Source organism: Natrix helvetica (genome assembly GCF_964273705.1).
Source record: "Natrix helvetica genome assembly, chromosome: 2".
Classification (NCBI taxonomy): domain Eukaryota; kingdom Metazoa; phylum Chordata; class Lepidosauria; order Squamata; family Natricidae; genus Natrix; species Natrix helvetica.
In genome coordinates, this window is record NC_138552.1 from 33,653,158 (window position 1) to 33,677,330 (window position 24,173).

At 38.1% G+C, this 24,173-nt stretch overlaps 1 protein-coding gene across 1 annotated transcript in view; it reads left to right on the top strand.

Moving 5' to 3' along the window:
* Positions 1-22,530, top strand: part of SERINC5 (serine incorporator 5) — a 48,183-nt gene extending 25,653 nt beyond the window's left edge. The window contains exons 3-12 of the mRNA XM_081944220.1: positions 2,890-3,068; positions 3,280-3,362; positions 7,372-7,465; positions 8,485-8,696; positions 10,523-10,618; positions 11,179-11,305; positions 12,783-12,849; positions 16,101-16,140; positions 18,744-18,891; positions 20,811-22,530. Of these exons, the coding sequence (XP_081800346.1) occupies positions 2,890-3,068; positions 3,280-3,362; positions 7,372-7,465; positions 8,485-8,696; positions 10,523-10,618; positions 11,179-11,305; positions 12,783-12,849; positions 16,101-16,140; positions 18,744-18,891; positions 20,811-20,958 (1,194 nt within the window). The 3' untranslated portion in view covers positions 20,959-22,530. The remainder of the gene's footprint in view (positions 1-2,889; positions 3,069-3,279; positions 3,363-7,371; positions 7,466-8,484; positions 8,697-10,522; positions 10,619-11,178; positions 11,306-12,782; positions 12,850-16,100; positions 16,141-18,743; positions 18,892-20,810) is intronic.
* The last annotated feature ends 1,643 nt before the right edge of the window (positions 22,531-24,173 follow it).

Here is a 24,173-nt window from a genome sequence, read left to right on the forward strand (position 1 = left end):
CCCAGCATTGGGAGTGGGGGACATTTGATAATAATATATTTTTATAGTTAGTATATTTTCTCAGTTTAGTGCTGAGAAGTACAGTTTGCAGCATGAGAGGCTGTACGTAGCCAGGATTTTGAAAAGATCTCTGGCAAGCCTTCCTGGCAGCTCATAGAGCAAAGAGGTTAAGCAAAGAAAGGTGTGGGTGAGGGGAGGGGACACAGAATAAGCAAAAATAGGTTTCAGTCTTCTCCCTTGTCCTGGACAGATCTTCTCATGAGAGAACTGAGAATTTTATTCCTGATCAATTAAACTCTCTATTACTGTGGTAGGATTTTGATTCTGAAAAAGATTAATAAAGCATTAGCTATTTCCTGATTTATCATGCCGAAAAAATGTTTCCAGACATTATTAAAACAGTTTGGATCGATCAAGTGTACTTTCTCAAATCCATAAGTTGCTAACATTGGCTAAGATAAGTAGAAATGGGTCTAGATTTCGCCTTTCTATCCAGTCTTTTTTAAATGTTCATTTCATCCCATAATTTTTTCTTCATTGTGCTCTTTAATGCCGTAATTACGTTCATTAATACTTACCATGAAATCATTTGGGCTATTTAGTAGGTACACATAATTTTGAAAATTGTGGATGAAAGTGCCCATAATTTTGTTTCCCTGTTTAATAAAGCATGCCAACTGAGGAATCCTGGAAGTTGAAGTCAACGCATTTTCAAATTGCTAAGTTTCAGAAACAGTGGTCTTAAACTCACCCACTGAGCCTCATGACTAAATGCGTTCTCTCACCCTCATCTGACACATTAACCATTACAATTTACTGTCCTGGCTCTCTGCTCACAGAATTTCTTGTACATTGAGGGAGGGAGGGAGGTGTAGTCAAAGTTTGGATCTGCTCTCCTATATTTAAAAAAGTAGTAAAGTCCTTATAATTTACAACATCACATTTCTTTCTATCATTAAGTGACTTTAACACCACCTACATTTTCTTAGTTTGCACTTAGTTTAAGTTAAATTTATGTTCTGTGTTATTTTGCTCTAGACCTCCTCAGGTTTTTCTGGAAACAGAATTCAAACATGAAAAAAAGTTTTGAGCTTGGAAGGGCTCTCTCTCTTTCTCTCTGTTTATGGCCAAAACAGAAAGGAAAGGAGAAATACCCAGCTATGTTAATGTTCAACTCAGTTGCTACTTTCAGAACTCCCTGCCTATGAGGATATAGAGAAGTTTTTATTTAACTGTAAATGGGGTGTGTGTGAATGTATGTCTGCATATTTCTATATCAGTGCCTCTATTTATAACGGTCCCATTTGTGAGAGGGTGGGTACAAATGTTCATAGGAGGCACAGCCCTAAAATATAACCAAGGACATGGAAATGTGCTTTAAGGTGTTTTCTGAGTGCAGCTGCAAATTAGTGTGGTGAGCGTGAGGCCAAAATGGGTGACTTGTTGATCTTTTTCTGTGGAATAAAGTGTGACCTCAAAAGCAAATATTTAAGCAAGTGAGGAGAGGGCTGGAATTTTCCCACTTTTCTGCTATTTTACTTCTGCAATCTTCTAATCATTCAAAGAACATCAAGAAACAATGCTTTGCAAGTAGTCCTTATTTAACAACGGTAATTAGGACTGGAATTTCTGTTGCTAAGCAATGCACTTGCAAAACGCACCATCAAATAACTATGCCATTTAGCAAAGGCATTCCTGCCAGTCAATGCTTACTGTCATTAAATGTGGATTGTTAAATGATAACCTGACATGATTGTGACCTCCGGTTCTTGATAGATTCCTCATTGACTTTGCTTGTAGGAAGATGGTGGAGAAGATGGCAAATTGCAGTCACATGACCAATGATTTGCTGCAAGCGGTCAGAAGTCTGGGACAGTTGCCAAGCACCCCCATGGTTATCACATGACTGTTGTGCTGACCTAGGTTTTCCAAGAGTATGCAGCAAACTCCTTGTCCCACAAAAAACCCTTTTAGTAATATAGTGTGAATTCTGCTTATTCACATCCAACAAAGTCTTTCAAGGGAGGATTTACAGTCACAGATCTTATCTGACTTGGAGAGCTGACAGACCAATATCTGCAAAACTTGGCAAGGAGTCTCGGAGAGTCAACCAATTAGCAAACTAATTGTCTCCTGCAAACTCCACTCTCCTTTTGCTCCTCTTTTATTTCCTCGGGGAGGGCCATTCATCGTCCACCTGTGGCCTTATTTCCAAGTCGACTCCTGTTCTTTAGCTGTTCCCTTTGTCTGGCTACTCTGCGCATGCGCACACTGGGAACAGGCTCCAGCTGTTTATCTGCCTCACTGCTGTCTGACTCTGAAAGCAGCTGATAACCAGCATACGGCTCTGGCCCCCTCTTTGCCTCCGACACAGAACCCTCATCAGAGCCTTCCCCAGAGTCAAGGACTGGCCCATGTTCCTCCCCAACCTCCACACTGTCCGAATCTGCTGCCAGCTACACTGGTGGGCCACAACAACTGTGGAGGGGCAGCACTGCAACAGCCAGAACTTTGAGAACTAGTCCTAAGTAGCACCCATTCAGCACCATTGTAAATCCAAACAGTCACTGAAGGAGTGGCTGTTAAACAAGCACCACTTGCATAGCAGAGGTTGGCAAATTATACCCAAAAGACATGTTTTGCCTTTATAGTTTCCAATGCTGTTGTATAAACTGCACAATTGTTGATGAAAAAGCATGTTGTATGAATCAGAAATGCTAGGAAATGCAAATGAAGCAGCAGCATGGTTTCCAAATTTTGTATATAAGTAAAATAAATGATGGCTTGATAGATTTGAAAGTAACACAATTATCTCCAAACTGCTTAATATAGTTGTCGTCGTACACAGTTACATGCATCTTATCTACTGTACTTCATTGTTCATTTCAGGTTTATTTTTATGAAACAGTATGTCAACATATTCAAGCAGGTGACTCCTGTGAGAAGCTGGTGGGCTACTCTGCGGTTTATCGAGTATGTTTTGGAACAGCGTGTTTCTTTTTCATCTTCTTTTTACTCACAATTAAAATCAACAATAGCAAAAGCTGTCGTGCCTACATCCACAATGGGTAAGCTAGATGGATTTTTTTCATTGATGTTTTGGCGGGGTACTCAGTGATAAACAGTTGAATTTCCTCACCAATGTAATGACATAGTTTATCTCTTCTTTATTTGTTCTACTGATATATACTTTCCACATTTTTTAATTTGGTCAGATATTAAAGTATAGTACAGTGATTCTATTTCTTTTCTTTTTCCTGTCCATTTTTTCTTTTCCAGATTTTGGTTTATTAAACTTCTCATCTTGGCAGGAATGTGTTCAGGAGCCTTTTTCATTCCCGATCAAGATACCTTTCTTAAAGGTACATGTTTTAAAAAAGAACTGTCATATGTTTTTCTCTACAGTCGAATATATACAGGTATCATTTTACATTGTAGGAAAAGAGCTGGAAGGATTATTTGGCACCTGTAAAAGTGACCGTTTTGGAAAAACAGAATCTTTAATAGCACCACTGAGCAAGAGATTTCTTCATTCACAGGCATCAAAGGATTTAGGCAATGAAAACTCCAACCATCATATAATTAACCTATTACAATTGTTAATTGATAAGATACTCATAATCTAACTCACATATACTTTGTTTATTCATAATCACCCTGCTTTCCCCTTTTTCTCCTCCCCTTCCACTGTACCCTAACTCAGTGTTTCTCAACTTGGCCATTTTAAAATATCTGGACTTCAACTCCTAGAATTCCCCAACCAGTTATGCTGGCTGGGGAACTCTGGGAGTTGAAGTCCACACTTCTTAAAATGGCCGAGGTTGAGAAACATTGCCCTAACTGAAATTCTACATCAGTCTAGCCACTATATGCAGCTGATAAAAGCGTGGTAGAGCTTACCAAAGGGTACGCCTTCTAATACATTTTTAACAGAATATAAAGGTATGCTACATTCATTAAAAATTCAGTCTTTCACAACCATTGTAGCTGTTGAGAGAAACAGCTATAGAATGGTTCCTGTTTATACCGGTCTTTCTAGAAAAATGAACAGAAGTGGCATCTGTACTTTAGAGAAAGACGTAGCAAAGGGGCGATAGGATTATACTGTGTTTCCCCAAAAATAAGACCCGCCCCAAAAACAAGCCCTAGCCTGAATTTTGGGGATGGGCCTAATATAAACCCTAACCCGAAAATAAGCCTGGGAGGATGGACGTGGCCAACAGCAAGCACGTGGAGCCCGATGGTGTCCCACGGCAGCCACAGCCCACCAGCCCCTTGGCATAGTGCAAACACCAATACATCTGAGTGTGGAGGCGGGGGGGGAGCCGATCCGGACATGCTGAACAGGTTCGTGACTCACAGGAGGCTCATGGGAAGCTTGCACTGTGGCAACAGAGGTGGAGGGATGGGGGAGGAAGGTGACCCCAACACCCCGTGCAAATGCAAGCCAGCCGCAGCATGGATAGCCACTTGGGGACCACCTCAGCGCCTGGCACAGCTGAGAAGTGTCCCAACAGCAGGGCAAGTGGAGGGCAGGGCATGCCAAGATCTTGGTTCATTGCAGCTGCACGCAAGCAGACAGTGGGACGGAGAGGGCCGGGGCCAGTGGTAGCTGTGCTCCCACTCCCCTCGGCCCCCGCACTTGCTGCCTCCTGCACTTAACACGGTAGAAGAATGCAGATTGAATCAAAATTGCACACTATTAGGTAGATTGAAAGTTATATAAAAACTGTCTTGGAAATTATTGTTTTAGGGTGACGTTTTGCAGAAATTGTTGCTTTTTATGGGTTTTGTTGCAGATGTAGTACAGCTGTTTCCCTATATTCAGCTCAGTTTAGTTAGAAAGTAATTGTGAAAGGCTCAGATACAAGAATTTTATAGATTTCTGTGTTGATTTTGTATACTGTTTGGATTGTGTTCTGTTGTTTATACTATGAAAAATAGCTATGTAGAAACATCAACGTTAACATCTCAGAGCGTATAGTAAGTTAATCCTCCTCCTCCTTTAGATAATGGTTCATATGATAATGTTTCTTCCTTAAATGTGAAAACATAAATCTGGTGAACTTAGATAATTCCAGCTGCAAAAATATAGCCTCATATTTATAAATTGTGCCAAACACCCAAGAAAATAGCAGAAAATGCTGGGTGCTGCAATTAACAATCTGCTATGGTTTCCACCAAGGTCCTCTGTTCAGGCGGGAACAGAGATTGAATCCTATTGGTTAAGAGGTCTGACAGCTCCCTATAAAAGGGCTGCTGTCAGACCAAGCAGTTGCTGGATTGTACATACTGTTCTTCTGTTAATAAAGAGCGGTTGTTACCACAAGCCTGTCTCTGCCTTCTCAATACCCAATCTAACACAATGTAAAGCTTTTTTTAATTTCATAATTTTGTCTTACCTAATTAAGCCATTCTTAATTTAAAATAACTTTTCTACATACATAGAACATCACTTTTTCCAAGTTGTTTTTCAGTAACAAATCTTGCACAATTCAAACGGGGCCGTACAATAAAAGGCCAATTGTACAAGGAATTAAAAGCCAGCTTCTTGTTTGCATCGGGAGGGACATGGGAAGTGGGGGAGAGGCTGAAAGGAAGACGCTGCAGTGCAGAAGGAAGATAAGGCTAAGAATCTGTTGAAGGGAAAGTTGATCTTCCTCAGCTTAAATTCCTGCCCCTTTCCAGAAGTGTACCCTATTTTAGCAAGGAAGCTGCAGACACAACAGCTTCTCAGTCTGGAAAAGAGCATTTTAAAGATGTTTCTCAAATAAAATATCCTGTCACCACAAAGCTCATTGTAGAGCTGAACTGTATAGCTTGCGGAAATTAAGCTTTCAATTAGGTCCTGATATATAACAGTTGAAGCAAACTGCATTTGCTTTTCTAATGGGGTAGGCCAGCAGCTACTGCACTTAAACTTTCCTGCAGTTTAATTAGTCTTCAGTTTGATGACATTTACCATGCAAAATGAGATTTCTTGCAGAGCTTCCTGTACTAATCCCTCTCTGTACTAATATCCGATAGCAGTTCCAATTAATCAAGGCAATTTGCTAGTCACAAATGCTTGTAGATGGCAGAGTCCAAAATCGGAGGAAAAGGGAGTCACGTGCAGCACAATCTTGATTTTAGAATTTTAATTGTTTATCAAGTGTTATAGCCACGCAGTTCACAAATAATGACCCTGGGTGGCATACTACATTTAAGTGTTTTTAATTAATCAATTTAACATGATAATTATGATCATAAACCTTTTTTCAAACCATTTCTACTTTTAAGTTGAAAGAACAGAAGTTGCAAGATACTATGCTTGCACTAAGATGTTTTAATTCAAAACGAGCAGGTTTTTTTCCAAATCTGAGACTTGTAACTCTTTGAACACTGAATTAACTTTCAGTTCATTTCTTTATCTATTCAATTCATTGCCCAGCATCTGGAGAGCAAGTCCCTGATACTAGCATAGCAAAAAATACCAGCCTTCATTATGAATACTCACTACTGAAAGCTTTCTCTCTCTTATATAAAATTATAGGTCATAATGTCCTCTAGCTAAATACAGCCAGCAGTCCAACAACTCCCTGCATTCAGTTGCTTCTATAATTGCACTGGCACGTCTTGAATTCTTTTCAAGTGTGACATAATGTGCATTGCCAATAGCTCATGCAAATTTTATCTGTAAGCAGGAGCTGCTTTAATTGTAGAGTGGCTTTCTATTACTTGGGTCTGTCCAAATGTATTGAAGGCAAACTCCAATAATCTCTGCCAATGTGGCCAAAACACAACATATTTTAGAGGCAAAAAGAAGGCTATTACAGATTGTCCCTTTCTATGTTTTCCTCTGTGAATAAACTGTGAGAGTAGACAATGAACTTCATTATGAAGATGGAAATATATTCACGATGATTTGAGGGCTTCATAAAACAATAGATGCTTTATTTCTGTTGTTTGGATGGCAATGCCTATATGTGTATATGTTGGAAAATTTATCAAATGTTAATCCTATCCTGTAATTTGGAATGCATTTATATAAAGACTTTTTAGGATTTCATTTTTTAACCTTTTGTTTTAAGTATAAAATGTTTAAAGTAGATTTTTAAATTTTTTCTGCAGTTTTGCAAAATAATTTAATTTGCTATAGGGGCGTGTGTGTGTGTGTGTGTGTGTGTGTGCATTTGTATTCATAGCATGTGTTTTCTCGATACTGAGTAATAATTGAGGTCCATAATACATGGCAGTAATTGCTACAAAGGAGTGTAATTTTGTGAAACATTTTTTGAGAATATATATAATTTAATTTATAAATATAATGAATAAAAATTGTATTTTTTTATATGAGTCATAATTAACGAAGCATTTTTATGTTTTCTGCAGCATGGCGTTACGTTGGTGCAACAGGAGGCTTCCTCTTCATCATCATTCAGCTTATCCTCCTTGTAGAATTTGCACACAAATGGAATAAAAACTGGTAGGTTTCTTTCATCCTGCATATAAAAGGAAGTGTCTGTTTAGCTAAATTCTATTTTTAAATTAAAAAAGAAATCAAAATCACAGCTGATCTGTGTTAAAAGTTTTACAGCAGGCATTCTCATTCAGTTTTTCCTCTTCAATTGTTTCTTTATTTTTAACCATCCAGCTTCCTCTGTAGCTTTTTGTATCCTATTTTACTTCCTATTTATTGTCTGTCGTACTTTTCGCTTGGCTAAACCAGCCTGTTACAGCATCCCCTCAGCTGGTTCTCTTAGTTTTGGTTATTAAAAATGTGTGACTTTCATAAGGGAGTTCAAATCTAAATTTAAAGATAAAATCTAAATCTTTGTGGGGTTTAACAATTACTGAATTGTTCTACCTTTCTTATTCATTTTTTTTCAAGATTCTTAGATATTGTTTTTGTAATCTAAATTTAGAAGAAGTATCTTTAGTCTTTCCAAGTATATCCTAAAGTAAACTTTAGATTGCCTTAAAGCAATCATTTTAATTTGCATAAAACAAAACAGGGTCTTTTTTTAGCCTTGAAAGTTTCACCATATTGATCACAAGTTAATCTTGTGTACGTATCCCACATGACTTATTTTAAATATTGAACACCTTTTTAGAAATACACATCTTTTAAGCTGAGCTGGGAAGTCACCGGTCTGTCCCCAAGTTTTACTTCCCATCTCTCCAACAAAGTTTAAGAGAATCCTAACTTTAGGATGATCAGTGAAGTGCATGGGACCATGCTCTTAGAGAGTGAAATAAGTTAAATGTTAATCAATATATTGCTGGTATAACTAGAAACAGTACAAACTAATAAAATGCAGTATTCTAAATACGCTGTAAATTTAAAATAGTAATTGAACACACCTGTCTAAAGAACAATTCTGCATAAAGAGTTAAATCTTAATCCACTTCACAAAGACCTAATGAACTAATCTCCTTTGGGGGCTTCTAAATAATTTGTTTTTCTTCAAGTTTAATGTGTGATTGCTTTTCTTTCCCAAACAGGACATCTGGCACAAAGCACAATCAACTTTGGTACGGCTCCTTAGCTCTTGTAACTCTCGTATTGTATTCCGTGGCTGTTGGAGCGGTAGTTGTGATGGCTGTCTTTTATACCCGTGCTGATGGCTGTACATTTAACAAGATCCTGCTTGGCGTCAATGGCGGCTTGTGCTTGCTTATTTCAATGGTAGCCATTTCACCTTGTGTCCAAAACCGTAAGCAAGCTTTCTTTTACTGTCACTCTGGACTTGGTTGCTTGGAACTGGAGGTCATTTCCTACCCATATTCAATCCTTTAGTTTATAGTAATCATAATTGGGGGGGAAATAAAAATACTATTTAAAGAAGTCAGATCATAGGACCAATAGTAGAAAAAAAGGCCTCATATTCTGTCTGGACAAAGTGAGCCTGTTCATGTCCTCTTAACACTGAAACATTGTTTTGTGTATAAAATGCAGTAGTTGTAAAGCATAGGCAAGATTGATTTTATTGCTTTCATTTTAAAAAATCTTTTTCTGCAACAAAAATGGTATTTATTCTGAAGTAATGGAGAGACGCAGCATAAGACCTAAATCTGGAATTACTAATTGCCATATTTCCCGACTTTCAGTAACTCGGTTGAATTTCAAGGTTTTTTGTTCTATCAACCATGATCTCTGACATATCAGTTGAACCTCTTGGTAGAAGGGAATCAATTTATATCCACTGATAGTTTTGTCAGTCCATTCATGTAAAGTTCACCATGGTATTCAGGTTACATCATGGTGGTAACTCAGTGGGGAACAGCATGTTTTCCATGAAGCTCATCCCAAATTCAATCCTTGGCTTCCTACTTTTAAAAAGCACTTAAGAGAAGGTCATATAAAATACCTCCTCTAGAGAAGTAGACCATAGCTAGTCAAAGTATATTTAATTCATGTGTTAAAGTAAAGCGAATCTTTAAATCCTATTCCTAAGGGAATGTATGTATTATTAATTACTATCCAGATAACCCTTATGATGCACTAAAATTAAAATCAATTCTAAGATTCAGTATATAATTAGAGTTCTATTGTTATCTATATTGTGGAAAGGAGATATTTATTATTGGGAATTTATAGCCTAGCACTCCAGATTTTTCATTAAAATAAGTAGCAGCAGGAACTGAAGATTGTTTCACGGATTGAGAAATGGTTAGGAAACAACTTTCTTTTTTATATATATTTCTGTTTATTTATGTTTAGAATACACAGCCTTTTTCAGGTCAAGGGCCATAATTGAACCTGGGTTTTGATTTGCTGAAGACTATATTTTGTGGAATGAGTGAGGCAAATGAAAACTTTTTTTTTTTTTACTGTTAAAATGACTACTACTCGTTATTTAATCATTTCCTCTGGATCACATTAAAAATTTCAATCTTGTGTCAATATCTGAAGAGATTATGAGGGATCTACTAGGACCCAACCCTAAAGAACTCCTTTTTGAAATCAAAGGGATTTCTGTTAGTCAAAACTCTTTGTGTTCATTGATTTCAGGGAGGTCACTCTAAACATGACTAGATCTATATTTAAAACCATTCGTGCTTGGTATATGTTTGGTTTCCCCCACACCCCTTCTCCTCAGTGTAATTATTTTGGGGAAATGAAAGTACATTTTTGTGTGTTAAACTGAGTTCATGTTTAACTTGAGTTTTCTCAGCTGTTTGTATTTTCTCAAGATTCATTTTACTTTTCATTGAACTTTTAATACACTTTGGTGACCGGAAACGTAATTCAGGAACTGAATTATTTGTCTCTCTTTTGAGGGACAGGCAGAATAGCAGGGAAAAGTAATTGAAGGGTTGGTTATAACTTTCACAGAGATCTAATCCTCGTACATTTTGTTTTGTGATTGGTTTGGATCTATGGTTCCCGTTTCTATTCAGCTAAAGCACTCCTCCTGTCCACGGAGGGAAGCCCTGGATTTAAAATTAAAGGTCCATGAACTCAACAAAACATTATTTACAGTGTGAACCACTTTACCAAAGAAAAATCTACAGATGTATCCCTGTTTTAAATTTTCAGGTCAGCCTCATTCTGGCTTGTTGCAGTCAGGCATTATCAGCTGCTATGTCATGTACCTCACTTTCTCATCCCTTTCAAGCAAACCTCCAGAAATCAGTAAGTTATCTTGAATTAAAAATCAACATATACATGTGCACTGATCATCTATGTAAAATTACCCTTCTCTCAACGTTGTACTTTCCAAATTATGTTGCCTGCGCTAATTGGCCATTCTGAAAACCCAATGCAACCTGAAATCACCAGACTGGAAACTCCCAATAACACCACCAAAAATGTATTGTGTAACATGTACTGTATCAATTAATACATCTAGTTAAAGAGAAAAGAATTGCAGCAACTTTATCTTGTAAGTTATCTCTTAAGATGTTTAAATCACAATCAATTTCAATATTTTTCCATATTCAAAAGTAATTTCTTTGTTTTTAAACGGAATAATTTCTATTTTTAGAATCAAAGGAGGGAATCAATTGTGCTTCCTCATAGAGTTCAGAAATCGGCTGCACAGACCTAGAAGATTTTCCACAAATTAAGAGATGCAGGAAATTTGAGGGAATTTGAAAGAAGGGAACATGCCATTGTCCAACCTAAAGCATATGTAGATAATTGGATACATGGAATATAAAATTAATTGTGCTAATTGTAGGCTCTTTTTCAAGTCCTAGATGAGAATCAAAATAATAAAACAATCTGTGTGCCTGACTTTAGCCAAGGACTGCAAACAGATGAAAATTTGGTGACTGGGCTGGGAACTACAATTTTATTCTGTTGTATTTTATATTCCTGGTAAGTCTTCATTTCAGCTGTAATACAATTTTATGCAAATAAACAGATATCTGTTTACTTCTCAGAGGAGAGTATTTGGCAGCTTTCTGCAATAGCTTGTTATCTATCAAATTTATATATATATATATATATATATATATATATATATATATGTGTGTGTGTGTGTGTGTGTGTGTGTGTGTGTGTGTGTGTGTGTGTGTGTGTGTGTTTGTTTTACAACCCCTGGTATGACCTAATATGGGAGGGAGCTCACTCCTCCCTCTTTCTGTCCTTTCGGCTCATCACCTTTATTTTATCAGCACAAATACAACATATATATATATATATATATATATATATATATATATATATATATATATATATATATATATATATATATATATATATATATATATATATATATATATATATATATATATATATATATATATATATATATATATATATATATATATATATATATATATATATATATATATATATATATATATTTATTTATTTAAGGAATTGAGAAATGGCTTAATTGAAAAACTACAGGTAGGAACCAAAAGTCACTAAGCAATGCAGTCTTTGAAAATCTTCATGACTTCATGACAATTTTTATTGAGGCTGTTAAATGAATCACAGAGTTATTAAGCAAATCCAGTTTCTCCAATTGTTTTTTCTTGTCGGAAGCTGCTTGGGAAATTCACAGCAACTTTTGTAAATATGAGCTGATTGTAATTTTAAGGATGGGTTGTAACTTTTTCTTAGGCTGTTGTAAGTTCGAACCATCATTAAATGGTCATAGGTCAAGGAATAAATTTAGTATACAAAGTACAAGTAATCTTCAACTTACAAGCAAAATTGTACCCAAAATTTTCATTGCTAAGCAAGGCAGTTGTTAAGTCAATGGTGCCTATTGCTACTGCCTTTCTTGCCATGGTTGTTAAGCCAATCTCTCTAGTTGTTAAGTGAATCATGTGGTTCTTAGGCAAATCCAGCTTCCCCCATTGACTTTGTCTGTTGGAAATCCGCTAGGATGATCACAAATGGTAATCACATGAGCCCAGGGCACCGCAGCATAAATGCATGCCTTATGCCAGGGGTGTCCAAACTTGGGAACTTTAAGACTTGTGGACTTCAACTCCCAGAATTCTGGGAGTTGAAGTCCACAAGTCTTAAAGTTGCCAAGTTTGGACACCCCTGCCTTATGCAGTCTCCCAAGAACCAGATATGATTGAACAGAAGAGGGGTGGGGGTGGGAATGGGAATGCTAGAATAGACCATTTGTATCAGGTTTCTCTCGCTTTGCACAGAAGAGCAGCTTACATAAATCAAGGATCTTTGAACTTCAAGGCTTCCATGTTAATGTAATCCCATAGGAATTGGCATCTTGTTGAAACTTTTATATGTTGTTAGGGGGGAAAAATAGCCCTTGAACATCAATAGACGGTATTACAACAAAGTTATCTTTCCTTTCTGTTTTTTTCTCTAGTTTGACCTCAACAACACGAGCGAGCTCTGAAGCACTCAGAGGGATATATGTCACACCTGAAACTGAAGTGAGTCATGATTGTCATACAACCCGATGCTGTAGTCCAGCGGCATCCAACTTTGGCAACTTTAATACTTATGGACTTCAACTCCCAGAATTCCCCAGCCAGAAGAAAGTATGGCCGATTGGGGAATCCCAAAAGTTGAAGTCCACAAGTCTTAAAGTTGCCAAGGTTGGACCACCCCCGCTTTTAGCTAAAAACAGATGGCTTCTTGGTGAGACATCCACACCTGCAGTAGTCATTCCTCCCTTTCCCTTTAACCTTTTCTCTATTTTCTGATTAGCTTTTAAAAGGTGACCAGGTCAAATCAGAACAGATTCTTATTTCATTCCAAAATTGAAGGCTATTGAATTGCTACTTTAATATAGAAGCTTCAACAAACAAGGTAGGCTGAGAGATTAACTGCAAAAGGCCTCTTCTGGTAAGATGGTCCTTTTTCTTAAGTCTTGTTGCCTTATTGGCATGATGCCCTTTTCCTCTTCCCTGCTGAAACAGAAATCTGCATAGTGAAGCTTCCATTTAAGAGCAAGTCTACAAATGCAAACATGTCGTTTGGCCTCATTTCATTGTTGGTTATTCTGAAAGTGATCCCTACTTCGATGTATAGTAGCAAATAACTATAAGATAAGGTTATAGTGTTGTGTTCCTTCAGGGGAAATATTTGGATTCAGCTATTATAACAGTGTAACAAATGATCACACAGAGTTGCATATTTTCAGGTTTAATCATTATACTTTTAAAATATTTTGTTCATTTGCTGATCTTACTGTCTATTGAAGCTCAGCTAGAAATTTAACATAATTTCACTTATTACGAAAACTAGAGAGTTTTTGCTGAGGAGGATTCTAAATATTGTAGATACAGGCTATTTGTGTAGAAAAAAAACCAATAGAATAGAGAGAGGTGGAAAATATATTATATACTAGGGTGTATGTGCAAATACTGATTGTATTAGTGGTTCATAATCCCTTCTATGTTATGTGGAGTTACGTATAGAGAAAGAAGAAATAAATGCAGCATTATAATTTCAAGGAGGCTAAGCCACAATATTCAAGGTCTTGATATCATACTGGTGCTGCCTCATATTTTCTGGGCAAGTCAACTATCATACTAGCTATCTGTACCTTGGTCTGGCTTGTATAAACACAATCAAATGGAAACACAACTCGGTTTTTAGTATCTGTTGCTTCCAACTTGTTTGAGTTAACAGAAGAACTAAAACTTGTTTTTATGTTCATATCCCACGCGTTGGTACTTTTTGCAGATGCTACTGAAGTGTTAAGTTTCGAAGAGACTTCAATGTCTTGTCTGCAACATTGGGTATTAACCTACTTTAAGGCTTTCCATAATGTTGCTGTCATTGTTATCCTTTCCATCTCGTTTGGACCAGCAACAATGTCAAAGTTGCCACATGTGGTGTCACACGCTTTCCACTTTAGACAGTGCTACCAAAAAGCAGCGTTCTTGTGCTAAGCAAGAGCCAGCCCAGATGGATGCTGTCTGGGACAATAATTCGAGCTGCACGGGAGAGCTCAGAAATGTAGTACTGAAGTGTACCATAATAGCATTATTTTTAGATCATTTGCTCTTAAAGAGCACTACAAGAACTATTGTAGGGAAACATAAAGAGAAGACTAGCAGCAGGCAACTAATTGTAGGTCTCATTCTTCCCGGTGACAGAAGCTCTTTTGTCTCCTGATTAGAAATGTAAACATAATTCTCCAGCTGCTTCTTTTAAATAGAGAGGCTTTCTTGCATCTGAACTTGGCTGTTAGTCACATTGTGAAGGACTCTTTATATGCATGGCAACATTGCTAACTGCATCCTGCAAGGATTTCCGAGACCAGAATAGCTGCTAAACCTAACTTTTTACATGGCTATTTTGGTGTTCATATTTATTTGGAAGAACATAATTAGAGACTGTCAAAATTAAATATGTGCATTCACAGAATGTACTTTCGTGCTGTAGTAATCATTCGTCAAAACTGAGGCATATTCCTTTGCTTTTAAAAATATTTTATACAGATTTTTTTTTAAAAAATATTTTTTTCTTTAAAATCTTTAAACTTTTCTTTATAATACGTATATGACAAAATTACATAGCTAACTAACTACCGATAGTCCTTGCTGACCGACCACTTGTTCAACAACCATTCAAAGTTATAACAGCATTAAGTGAGTGGGACTTAACAATTTCAAGGACTTTCACTGTGCGTCAGTCACAGTGTCCCTGCTGTCAAGCGATCATGATTCAGGCACTTGGCAACTGACTTGCACTTACAACAGTTGCAGTATCCCATGGATACATCATTATTTGCGACCTTCCCTGCTGGCTTCCCAGAAAGTCAGTGGGAAAACTGGCAGGAAAGATTGTAAGCTGCTCCTTCTCCCGCCACTTTCACTCCCAAGGAGTTCCTGGGCAACAGGGTGAGAAGATGACTAGCTGCCCTCACACATGACATGCACACACACACACCCAGCCCACTACACTCAAACCGTGCACCCCTAGCCCTGCCACACTTGCACCATATGCACACAGCTCCACTGCAGTTGCACAACCACAGAGCTGTGCACCTGTCAGCCTTGCCACACGCATGCTCTACAGCCTGAATCGGAGAAGAAATGCTGCAGTCATGCATTACAGCACTCCCTCCGCCACTCGGCCACACTCCATAGCACTCCCCTGTCTGCCAGCCTCCTTGCTACCCACCGAAGGAAAAGCTTGTGACTGGGACTTACAACTTCTTGCTGGCTTCACCATTGATTTTGTTGAAAGCCAGTAGGAAGTCACAAGTTCCGGTCCTGTGAGATGGCAACAGAATCTGGTGCAATCAAGTGGTGTCTCGCTTTATGACCACATTCCATTGCTTAGCAATGGAAATTCCAATCTCAATTACCATCATTAAGCAAGGAGTACCAATAATCTCTGATTTCAAAGAAAAAAACTAAAAGAGCAAAATCCATTCTTTGCAAGCATATATTTCAAGCTTTTTCTTTTTAATGTAAGCTATTGACAAAAGAAAAAGTTGCCAGTATACAAATCATGGCATCATGGTCCTTGGAACGAAAATGAAAGTACTTCAGAAAGACTACAAAATAGTTTGATTGGTTTTAAGTTCACTGTACAGTGAATTTAATCCAGTATTATCCTTTTACTAAAAATGTTTCATTGAAATATTTTGAGGAGTATCAGTGTTGACTTATTTGTTTCTGAACTACTGGAAAAAAATCCTTTTGGTTTTGTCTCTCCGTTATAGATAGCTCGCTGCTGTTTCTGCTGTACTCCTGATGCAGATGGTAAGAATTGCCTTTTTTTTTCTTTTGTGCAAATTTGTATTCTTTAAAACAGAGAGGAAGGTGTGTTGGATATGTTGGATGTCTTGAGTTATTTGTAAAAATAATGAAGGTGGGATATAAATATTTATTTATTTAGCATACGGCATACAGCAGTCTACAAACGCTAGACAAAATGTAGTCCGGACAGCCTAAATTGCTAGTTCATTCTGTTCAACACTTGTGTGCTTATCCTGCACCACAGGGGGCAAACTGGCTTATACCAGCTGACTAGTGGCGCTTGGGTTGCCGGCTCTTGTTGGTCTCTCCTTTCTTGTGTTGCATTGCCTTGCATCCAGGTAGGTCCACCACCAGCTTGCGCTTTCTGCACACATGAACACAGCTAGGTATTTCCCGCCAAAGTGATATCCATTTATGTACTTGCAATATTTCAAGCTTTCGAACTGCTGGGTGGGCAGGAACTGGGGAGCAAGTGGCAGGAACTCACCCCATCTTGTGGACCTTGGCTTGAACTGCTGGATGCAGGCCATTTCTGGCCGGCAGTTCCAGCGTCATTAAGCTGCTGCGCCATCGCATCCGCTCAAGATATAAATAAATAAACATGAGAACCATCATGCTATATTTCTAATTCTGATTATCTTTGAATTTGATTGGTTTGTATATTTTATAAGTGCTATCAAGTTCATAAAAATGTTTCATCATATTTTAAACTACTCCCACAGACACAGAAATAGATTCTTTTAAAAGCTGCAGTTAATAAATTATGATTACTAACAGAAGTACTATGATAACCATTTAAATATGAGCCAGCAGTGTGCAGCAGCTGCCAAAAAAGCCAACAGTTCTAGGCTGCATCAACAGAGGGATAGAATCAAGATCACGTGAAGTGTTAATACCACTTTATAATGCCTTGGTAAGGCCACACTTGGAATACTGCATTCAGTTTTGGTCGCCACGATGTAGAAAAGATGTGGAGACTCTAGAAAGAGTGCAGAGAAGAGCAACAAAGATGATTAGGGGACTGGAGACTAAAACATATGAAGAACGGTTGCAGGAACTGGGTATGTCTAGTTTAATAGAAAGAAGGACTAGGGGAGACATGATAGCAGTGTTCCAATATCTCAGGGGTTGCCACAAAGAAGAGGGAGTCAAACTATTCTCCAAGGCACCTGAGGGTAGAACAAGAAGCAATGGGTGGAAACTAATCAAGGAGAGAAGCAACTTAGAACTGAGGAGAAACTTCCTGACAGTTAGAACAATTAATCAGTGGAACAGCTTGCCTCCAGAAGTTGTGAATGCCTCAACACTGGAAGTCTTTAAGAAGATGTTGGATAGCCATTTGTCTGAAATGGTATAGGGTTTCCTGCCTAGGCAGGGGGTTGGACTAGAAGACTTCCAAGGTCCCTTCCAACTCTACTATTGTATATTGTATATTTTTTATTAGTTTGGAGTTTTCAGCTCCCAGTTATTTGGCTTCACCAGCAGGAATTGAGATTTAAGGGCTACATGGAATGCTAGTTTATCGCATATTTGGAGTGGGGAAGAGCCTGTTGGAGATATGGCAGCATTTTCAGAATCTTCAGATGGATATAAAATCTCTTAAAACTTGAGATATGTGTGCATTAAAAAGATTCCCTTGAAAAGTTATTTTTGTCATCTTAAAGCACTGCAGATCTTTTTTTCTTTTTTAGATTTGCTTCTGTGTGTGGAGAAAAACCATATAACCACATAAGAAGCATAAAACCTGAAATACATATTACAACCACAAACATGTTGATTACAGACACAACTTTAAAAAGAACATAGCTGTGGATGGAAAATAGCATTTTCATCCGATGTGTCAGTGGAATATATTTTCTTCTGGAATTAATTATAATAGGTTGCCATTAAATTGAGAAGAAAATTCTCAACAAGGAGAAGTTCAGTAGTAAAGTTTGTATTCGTGTGTCCTTCTGCAAGTGGGAAGGATATCAAGGCCAGGGAGAAATGAAATGAAATGAAATTCTGTTTGATATGTGAAAGCACATATCAAACATAAGACAAGCCACTGCAGAGAGCTTCCTTTGGCTCTCTTCCAATCAGAATTCTTGACCCTACTATCAATTGCTCAAGGTCAAGAATCTTCAGCTCTCAATGACTGTATTTTTTGACCAAAGACCAGCAACTATCACTTTAAGTAAAAATACTCTTAAAGAAATGAAAGGGGTATGAAAGGGGACTAATTAAATATGGGTAGTTTTAGCGTATCACTTTAAGAATGGATTCTCCCCCCCCTTCCCAATCTTTTGAGTTGAGTTTCAAGGCAATTCTAGCTGGGTTAACACAAAAGTAATCGGATATATTTTTTTGCCCAGGTAAGTGTGTATAGCATGCATGTGCAAAATGTTTCAGAATTGAAATAATCCCATTCAAATGCAAAATGGCTGTATTAATTTTTTTCAGAAGTGTTTTGAGGTTAAAACCGCTGTCACAGGGCCATTCCGGGCTTAAAACAGCTGTTTCAAACTCAACACTGGGTTATTTTGCATTGTTAACTTTATTCTGAGTATATGTTACTCATTTAGATCTAAGTATATCATGTTTCTCTTTATGTTTGTTTTAACCAGCTGAAGTTGAAGAGCATATTGGGAAAAAAGGCGGTCAGAGAGTAATTTATGATGAAAAGAAAGGAACAGTATACAGCTATGCTTATTTCCACTTTGTATTCTTCTTGGCGTCTCTTTACGTGATGATGACTGTTACCCATTGGTTCCAGTAAGTCCCTCAAAACAAATGTACAGTTTGATGTTATATTGTGGTCCTCTGGTCCTCTTTCTCCAGTCAGCCCCTTCATAATGGCTCCAAGGAAGTCTAGACTCCTGGAGAAGAATTTGGGAGGACTGCATGGAACCTAATGGGATAGAAATGAAATTACACTCCTGACTGGATTAATATACAAAACATCAAATATAAAATGGCAACTGTGCACATAACAAAACCACAAGGGGACTTGCACTTCACTGCCCCCTTAATGCCTGAGAGAAGAGTCAGGCCATGACAGTTTCCGAAAGGTGAGAAAAGTTGGAGCTTGGTGGAGGGGGAGGGAGCTCACTCGGGGTCCCATAAAATGACAAAATGTGAAAGAGTAGGCAGATATTCTTGGAAGAAGGTTGTCTGTCAAGAAACCTACCGTGTTTCCCCTTAAATATGACCTCCCCTGAAAACAAGCGCTAGTTAAGCCCCATCCACCGTCTGGTTGCATGAGGTGCGGTGAGCCCAGGTGTAAAAATCAAACTAGGACAGAGTGGAGCTGCGCCACGCCCTCACACCTATTTATCTTAGGACCACTGCAGCCAGGCCTCCCACGCCTCAACACCTGTCACGCCGCTACCCAGCAGCCACTCACAGCACGACACACAAGTGGCCACTTCTTCCCGCTTTAGCTTTGCCCCCACTCGGAAGCAGGGTGGTTCATGGCAAAATAGTGAGTGAATTCGCTTGCGAGGTATTTCTAAAGCCTCATCAGGAGGGAAGGGTCACTTGGGTAGTAGGCTGAGAAAGTGGGGTTAATACGTGAGGTGTTGGTACGGGTCGAGCTTGGCATTTCACCTTCCTGCCTTTTGTTAACTTTTGGCTGCACGCAAGGAAGCAGATGCAGCAGAGACCCTGGCTTGTTTCTCTCCCCCAAACTTCACCAGAAATGGATCTTTGCCAGGTCGTTGGACCGATACCACCGCTTGCGGCAGGACGCCATGAGGCTTGTTGTGCCGTTGTGTGTGCAAGTAGCTGCACAGGCATGACGAACCTCGCGGCACTGCCGCTGCTCGCACACACAACACCATAACAAGTCTTGTGGTGTCCTGCTGCAAACACTGAGTGCCAGCAATGCATTTTGCGGTAGAGACTGAAGCCAAAGTACCATTTTCGGCTTCTCTGGGTCACAGCTGCCTAGAAGGGTTAGAGGGGAAGAATTCAGACATCACCCCAAAATAAGCCCTAGTGCTTATTTCAGCGGTCAAAAGAAATTAAGGCCAGATCTTATTTTCGAGGAAACACAGTAGTCTTCTGCCAGGTGATGCTTAGGGTAAAAGAAGCTTCTGAATTAAATCTCACCTTTTACACAAACTATTTGGTGATTTTAGACAACTCATTATTCCTTCAGCATAAGCCTCATTCCCTGTAATATCAGGTAAATAATTCTGGCCAGTTATATAAAGATTACCGAGATGATGCAATTAGATACTTTAAATGCCCACATCCATCTTTCTGTTTCTGGAAACAGGATACATCAAATATAAGTTTCAAAAGTAAATGTTTTAGATTTAATTGTTGCCCTGCAAATTAACAATAATGAATGATGGCTGGCATTTACAGAACTGTAATCTGAAATGGTTTAATAAAATCACATTTCTTATCACACAAGACATGTAATAAAATTAAATTCATGATGTCTGGCCTGCACAAATTGGTTGAAAGCAGAATCCTATGCAGGTGTTATCTTATCTGGGAGAAAGTAGTAATGAATGTGTTTGAATGTGCACACATTTCTTAGTTAGAGTGAGGAAATAGTTTCCAGGGACAATCAGTACAGTTTCTTTGGAATAAGTCCTCCTAGAATTGGACCAGTTCATCATCATCCTAGAATTGATTTGTGTGACAGCAAATTAGGTAACCTCTACTTCCTTTCATTGTAGTTACGAAAATGCTGCAATTGAAAAATTCTTCGTTGGAACCTGGTCCATTTTCTGGATTAAAATGGCTTCTTGCTGGGTGTGTGTCCTTCTCTACCTATGGACTCTTCTAGCACCTTTCTGCTGCCCAACCAGAGGATTCTACGTTTGAAACTGCTTCTGTTACTACTCCATTGATTTAATAAATCACAAAGTTATCTGTATAATCATTTTCCTAACGTTGATGGTTAGGACAGTGTTTCTCTCATGGAACACTTTACATTTTGAGACAGTTTTTTAAAAATATTTTTTATTATTATTATCTGAATTTCAAGGACACTGAAAAAAAACACATCTTAGTTCAATATGGCAAGTCAGCTGGACCTTGAATATATGTGCATATGTGTTTGGTATTCCATAATAAGCAATACACCTGAACCCTTTTATTTAGATTTATGAAAAAGAGTTTAACACTTCACTAGATGAAATGTCATATTTGGTGGGAAGAGTATGAGGTCAAGAAGGTTTTTATTCTGTAATAGATCTCATAGTAAATTATTACAAATCGGGGGGTATAAAAATATTTATTTATATTAATGAAAAGCACCTTTTATGAATTAGTTGGGTGACAAAACATGGAACCTGAAAATTTAACTGGGATGTGCAACACTGTAACTGTTGGTGCAATTAATTAATATTATGAGCCACTGTGGGACTAGATGCATTTATCAAAGTATTCGGTTAGGAGTAGTGGACAACAAAATAAGAATTCTACCTTATCAAATAATATTTTTAATAGGCCTGTGAAAAATTTTTTCTTTTATCTTTTTTGCATCTCTTCCGTTTCATCCTTAAATACCATATATTTCGATGCACTCATATTTAAATTCAATAGTAGATAAATTAGGAAAAAACAATTGAATTCAAAGTAATTTTATTATCATAGCTTGAACTGTATTTTCAGTGGTAAACATTTTTCATTTCCAATTCCTAATTTGGCATCTAGAGTTTTTTTCCCATGCTTATCAAGTTTCATTTGGAGATTCCAGTCCAAACACGCTTTTTAATCAGGAAGCAAGAACCATGAAATACACCAGAACTAGATTCAGATTAAACATGTTTAGGATTACACTGCAATCGTAAATTTAAGAATTAGTTTACGAGGAAACAGGCATTACTACTTTCTCTGATTTATCTGTGGAAGCTCGATTCCCATGTGCTGAAAAAATGACACTAGAATTAGTAGGCTGATGCTGTCTTGCTTTATTTTTTTTGTGAATTACATTAATTACAACAGCTGCTTCCATTTAATATTTCTGCTAAGTGGAAAACCAACCACGATGATAGCGAAGTGCCTGTTTTCAAAGCTAAGCAGATTAATAAAGCTGCAATATTTTAACTTCAGAAACTAATAATTTGCTTTACTATTTTTATTTACTGCATTTTCATGTTGGGATAGTTCTTCATATGCAATTCTTTTTTAATTCTTTTTTTAAACTTTTGATACAGTGTTGACCTTTTGTAAATATCCAGGGATACGTATACGTTACAGTTTTTACTTGCATGCAATGTAAGTCTGTATTGGGGGAAGTTAATGGTTGAGACTTGGAGATGAATCAATAGTACAAGTCAAGCAACTGGTGTTTTTAAAGTGTTTTGTTGGAGTTTTCAAGAATACCTTCATCTTCAAAAAGTATAGATGTAATTCCTTGATCAATAAACTTGAGTTTGTGAAAAATTTCAATTATTGGTATGTCATATTTTCATGGTCGCGTTTATTTATTTATATCTTTTAGTCCAATTACCGTATTTTTCATAGTATAAGACACACACACACCCTCTAAAAGTGGGTGAAAATTTCAGTGCATCTTATAGACAGAATACGGGCCCATTTTTGTGCTCCCAAATCCTCTGCACATTGCGTTTTTACCCTCCCTGACCCCCAGAAGCACACTGGAGTGCTCTGCACAGCCCATTTTTGGGTTCCTGAGCCCTCTGTGTGTCGTGTTTTCGCCCTCCCCGGCCCCCAGAAGCACTTGGCAGGCCAAAAATGGGCATGTTATTGGCAAAAACTGGACGCGTGGAGGGTTCAGGAGTCCAAACATGGGCCTGTTTATAGCCTGCGAAGTGCTTCTGAGGGTGGGGGAGGGCTAAAACTTGACGCACCTCTAAATCAAGGTGTGTCTTATAGTCCTGTGCATCTTATATTCTGAAAAATACAGTATTTCTTGGTAGCTTTTTTAGAAAAAAAAAGATAATTTTAATCAAAGTTTCCACTACAGGAGCAAATATTTCACTGGGAAAGGGATGTGTGTTCTCATTTTGCAGCATACCTTTTCCATTGTATATTTAGACTTCTGAATCTTCTTCAACCTTTGAGATCTTTAATCATAAGTAATGAATAATATATGCATATCTAAATAAAGTCTCTTCAAGATTTTTATTCATATGATGGTGATTGATAACAACAAAGGTACTATGTCTTCATTGAACTGCACTAATTGATTCCTATCGAATACAGGTAGACCTCGTTTAGCAACTGCCTCACTTAGTGACTGTTCAGTTATGACAATAATAAAATAACTTTGCAACAAGTCCTTGTATTTGCAATTTTCACAGATCTGGAAAGCGAGGGAAAGCTGAAGTAGGATCGTAATTGCTGCCACAGTTGCGAGGCTTCCAGAAGAGGTATGGCAAACTGAAGATTTCTCTGAGCAAACAGAACTAATAACTCTGACAAAAATCAAGGAATCTGCAATGTAGCTCATGCAACGGCCATGTTACATGGGCCACCCAAGGAGCCCCTAACTAGCTTCTGAGTACTCTTCCAGGGTAGCCCCATGTAGAGTGTGTTGCAAATACGAGATGACCAGGTTATAAGTGACAGAACACAGTGAAGCAAACCATCAAACTATAGAATATTAAAAAAAACAAAAAGCTAAAATCATAAATTACAAACAATACAGTGGTGGGTTCCGGATCCCGTTGCAACCGGTATGGTGCAACAGGGCATCCACCACATGAACGCACACAGCATGTGCATGCGTACTTACTGCCCGCGACGCTCCAGCTGCTTTGCGTAGCATGCAGGTGCCGTATGCTCCGTGCGCGTGTGCGGAAGCCCCTAACAGCTCAAATACCGGTAAGAAGAGCAAGTGGGCCCTCCGTAGCATTGTACCGAAACGGTACCTGGTGCTCCCAGCAGGCACCGGTACGCCCTGATCAGGGCGTACCACCTGCAACCCACTACTGGAACAATAACAGGAAAGCTATTGAGTTTGTGCTTTACGACACAGTCTTTTTACTTGAAAGTGTTAAGTCATCTAATGCAGGCTTTCCCTGCTGAGTCCTTACTTGTATGATACAATTTCCTCTGGAGAGAACTCT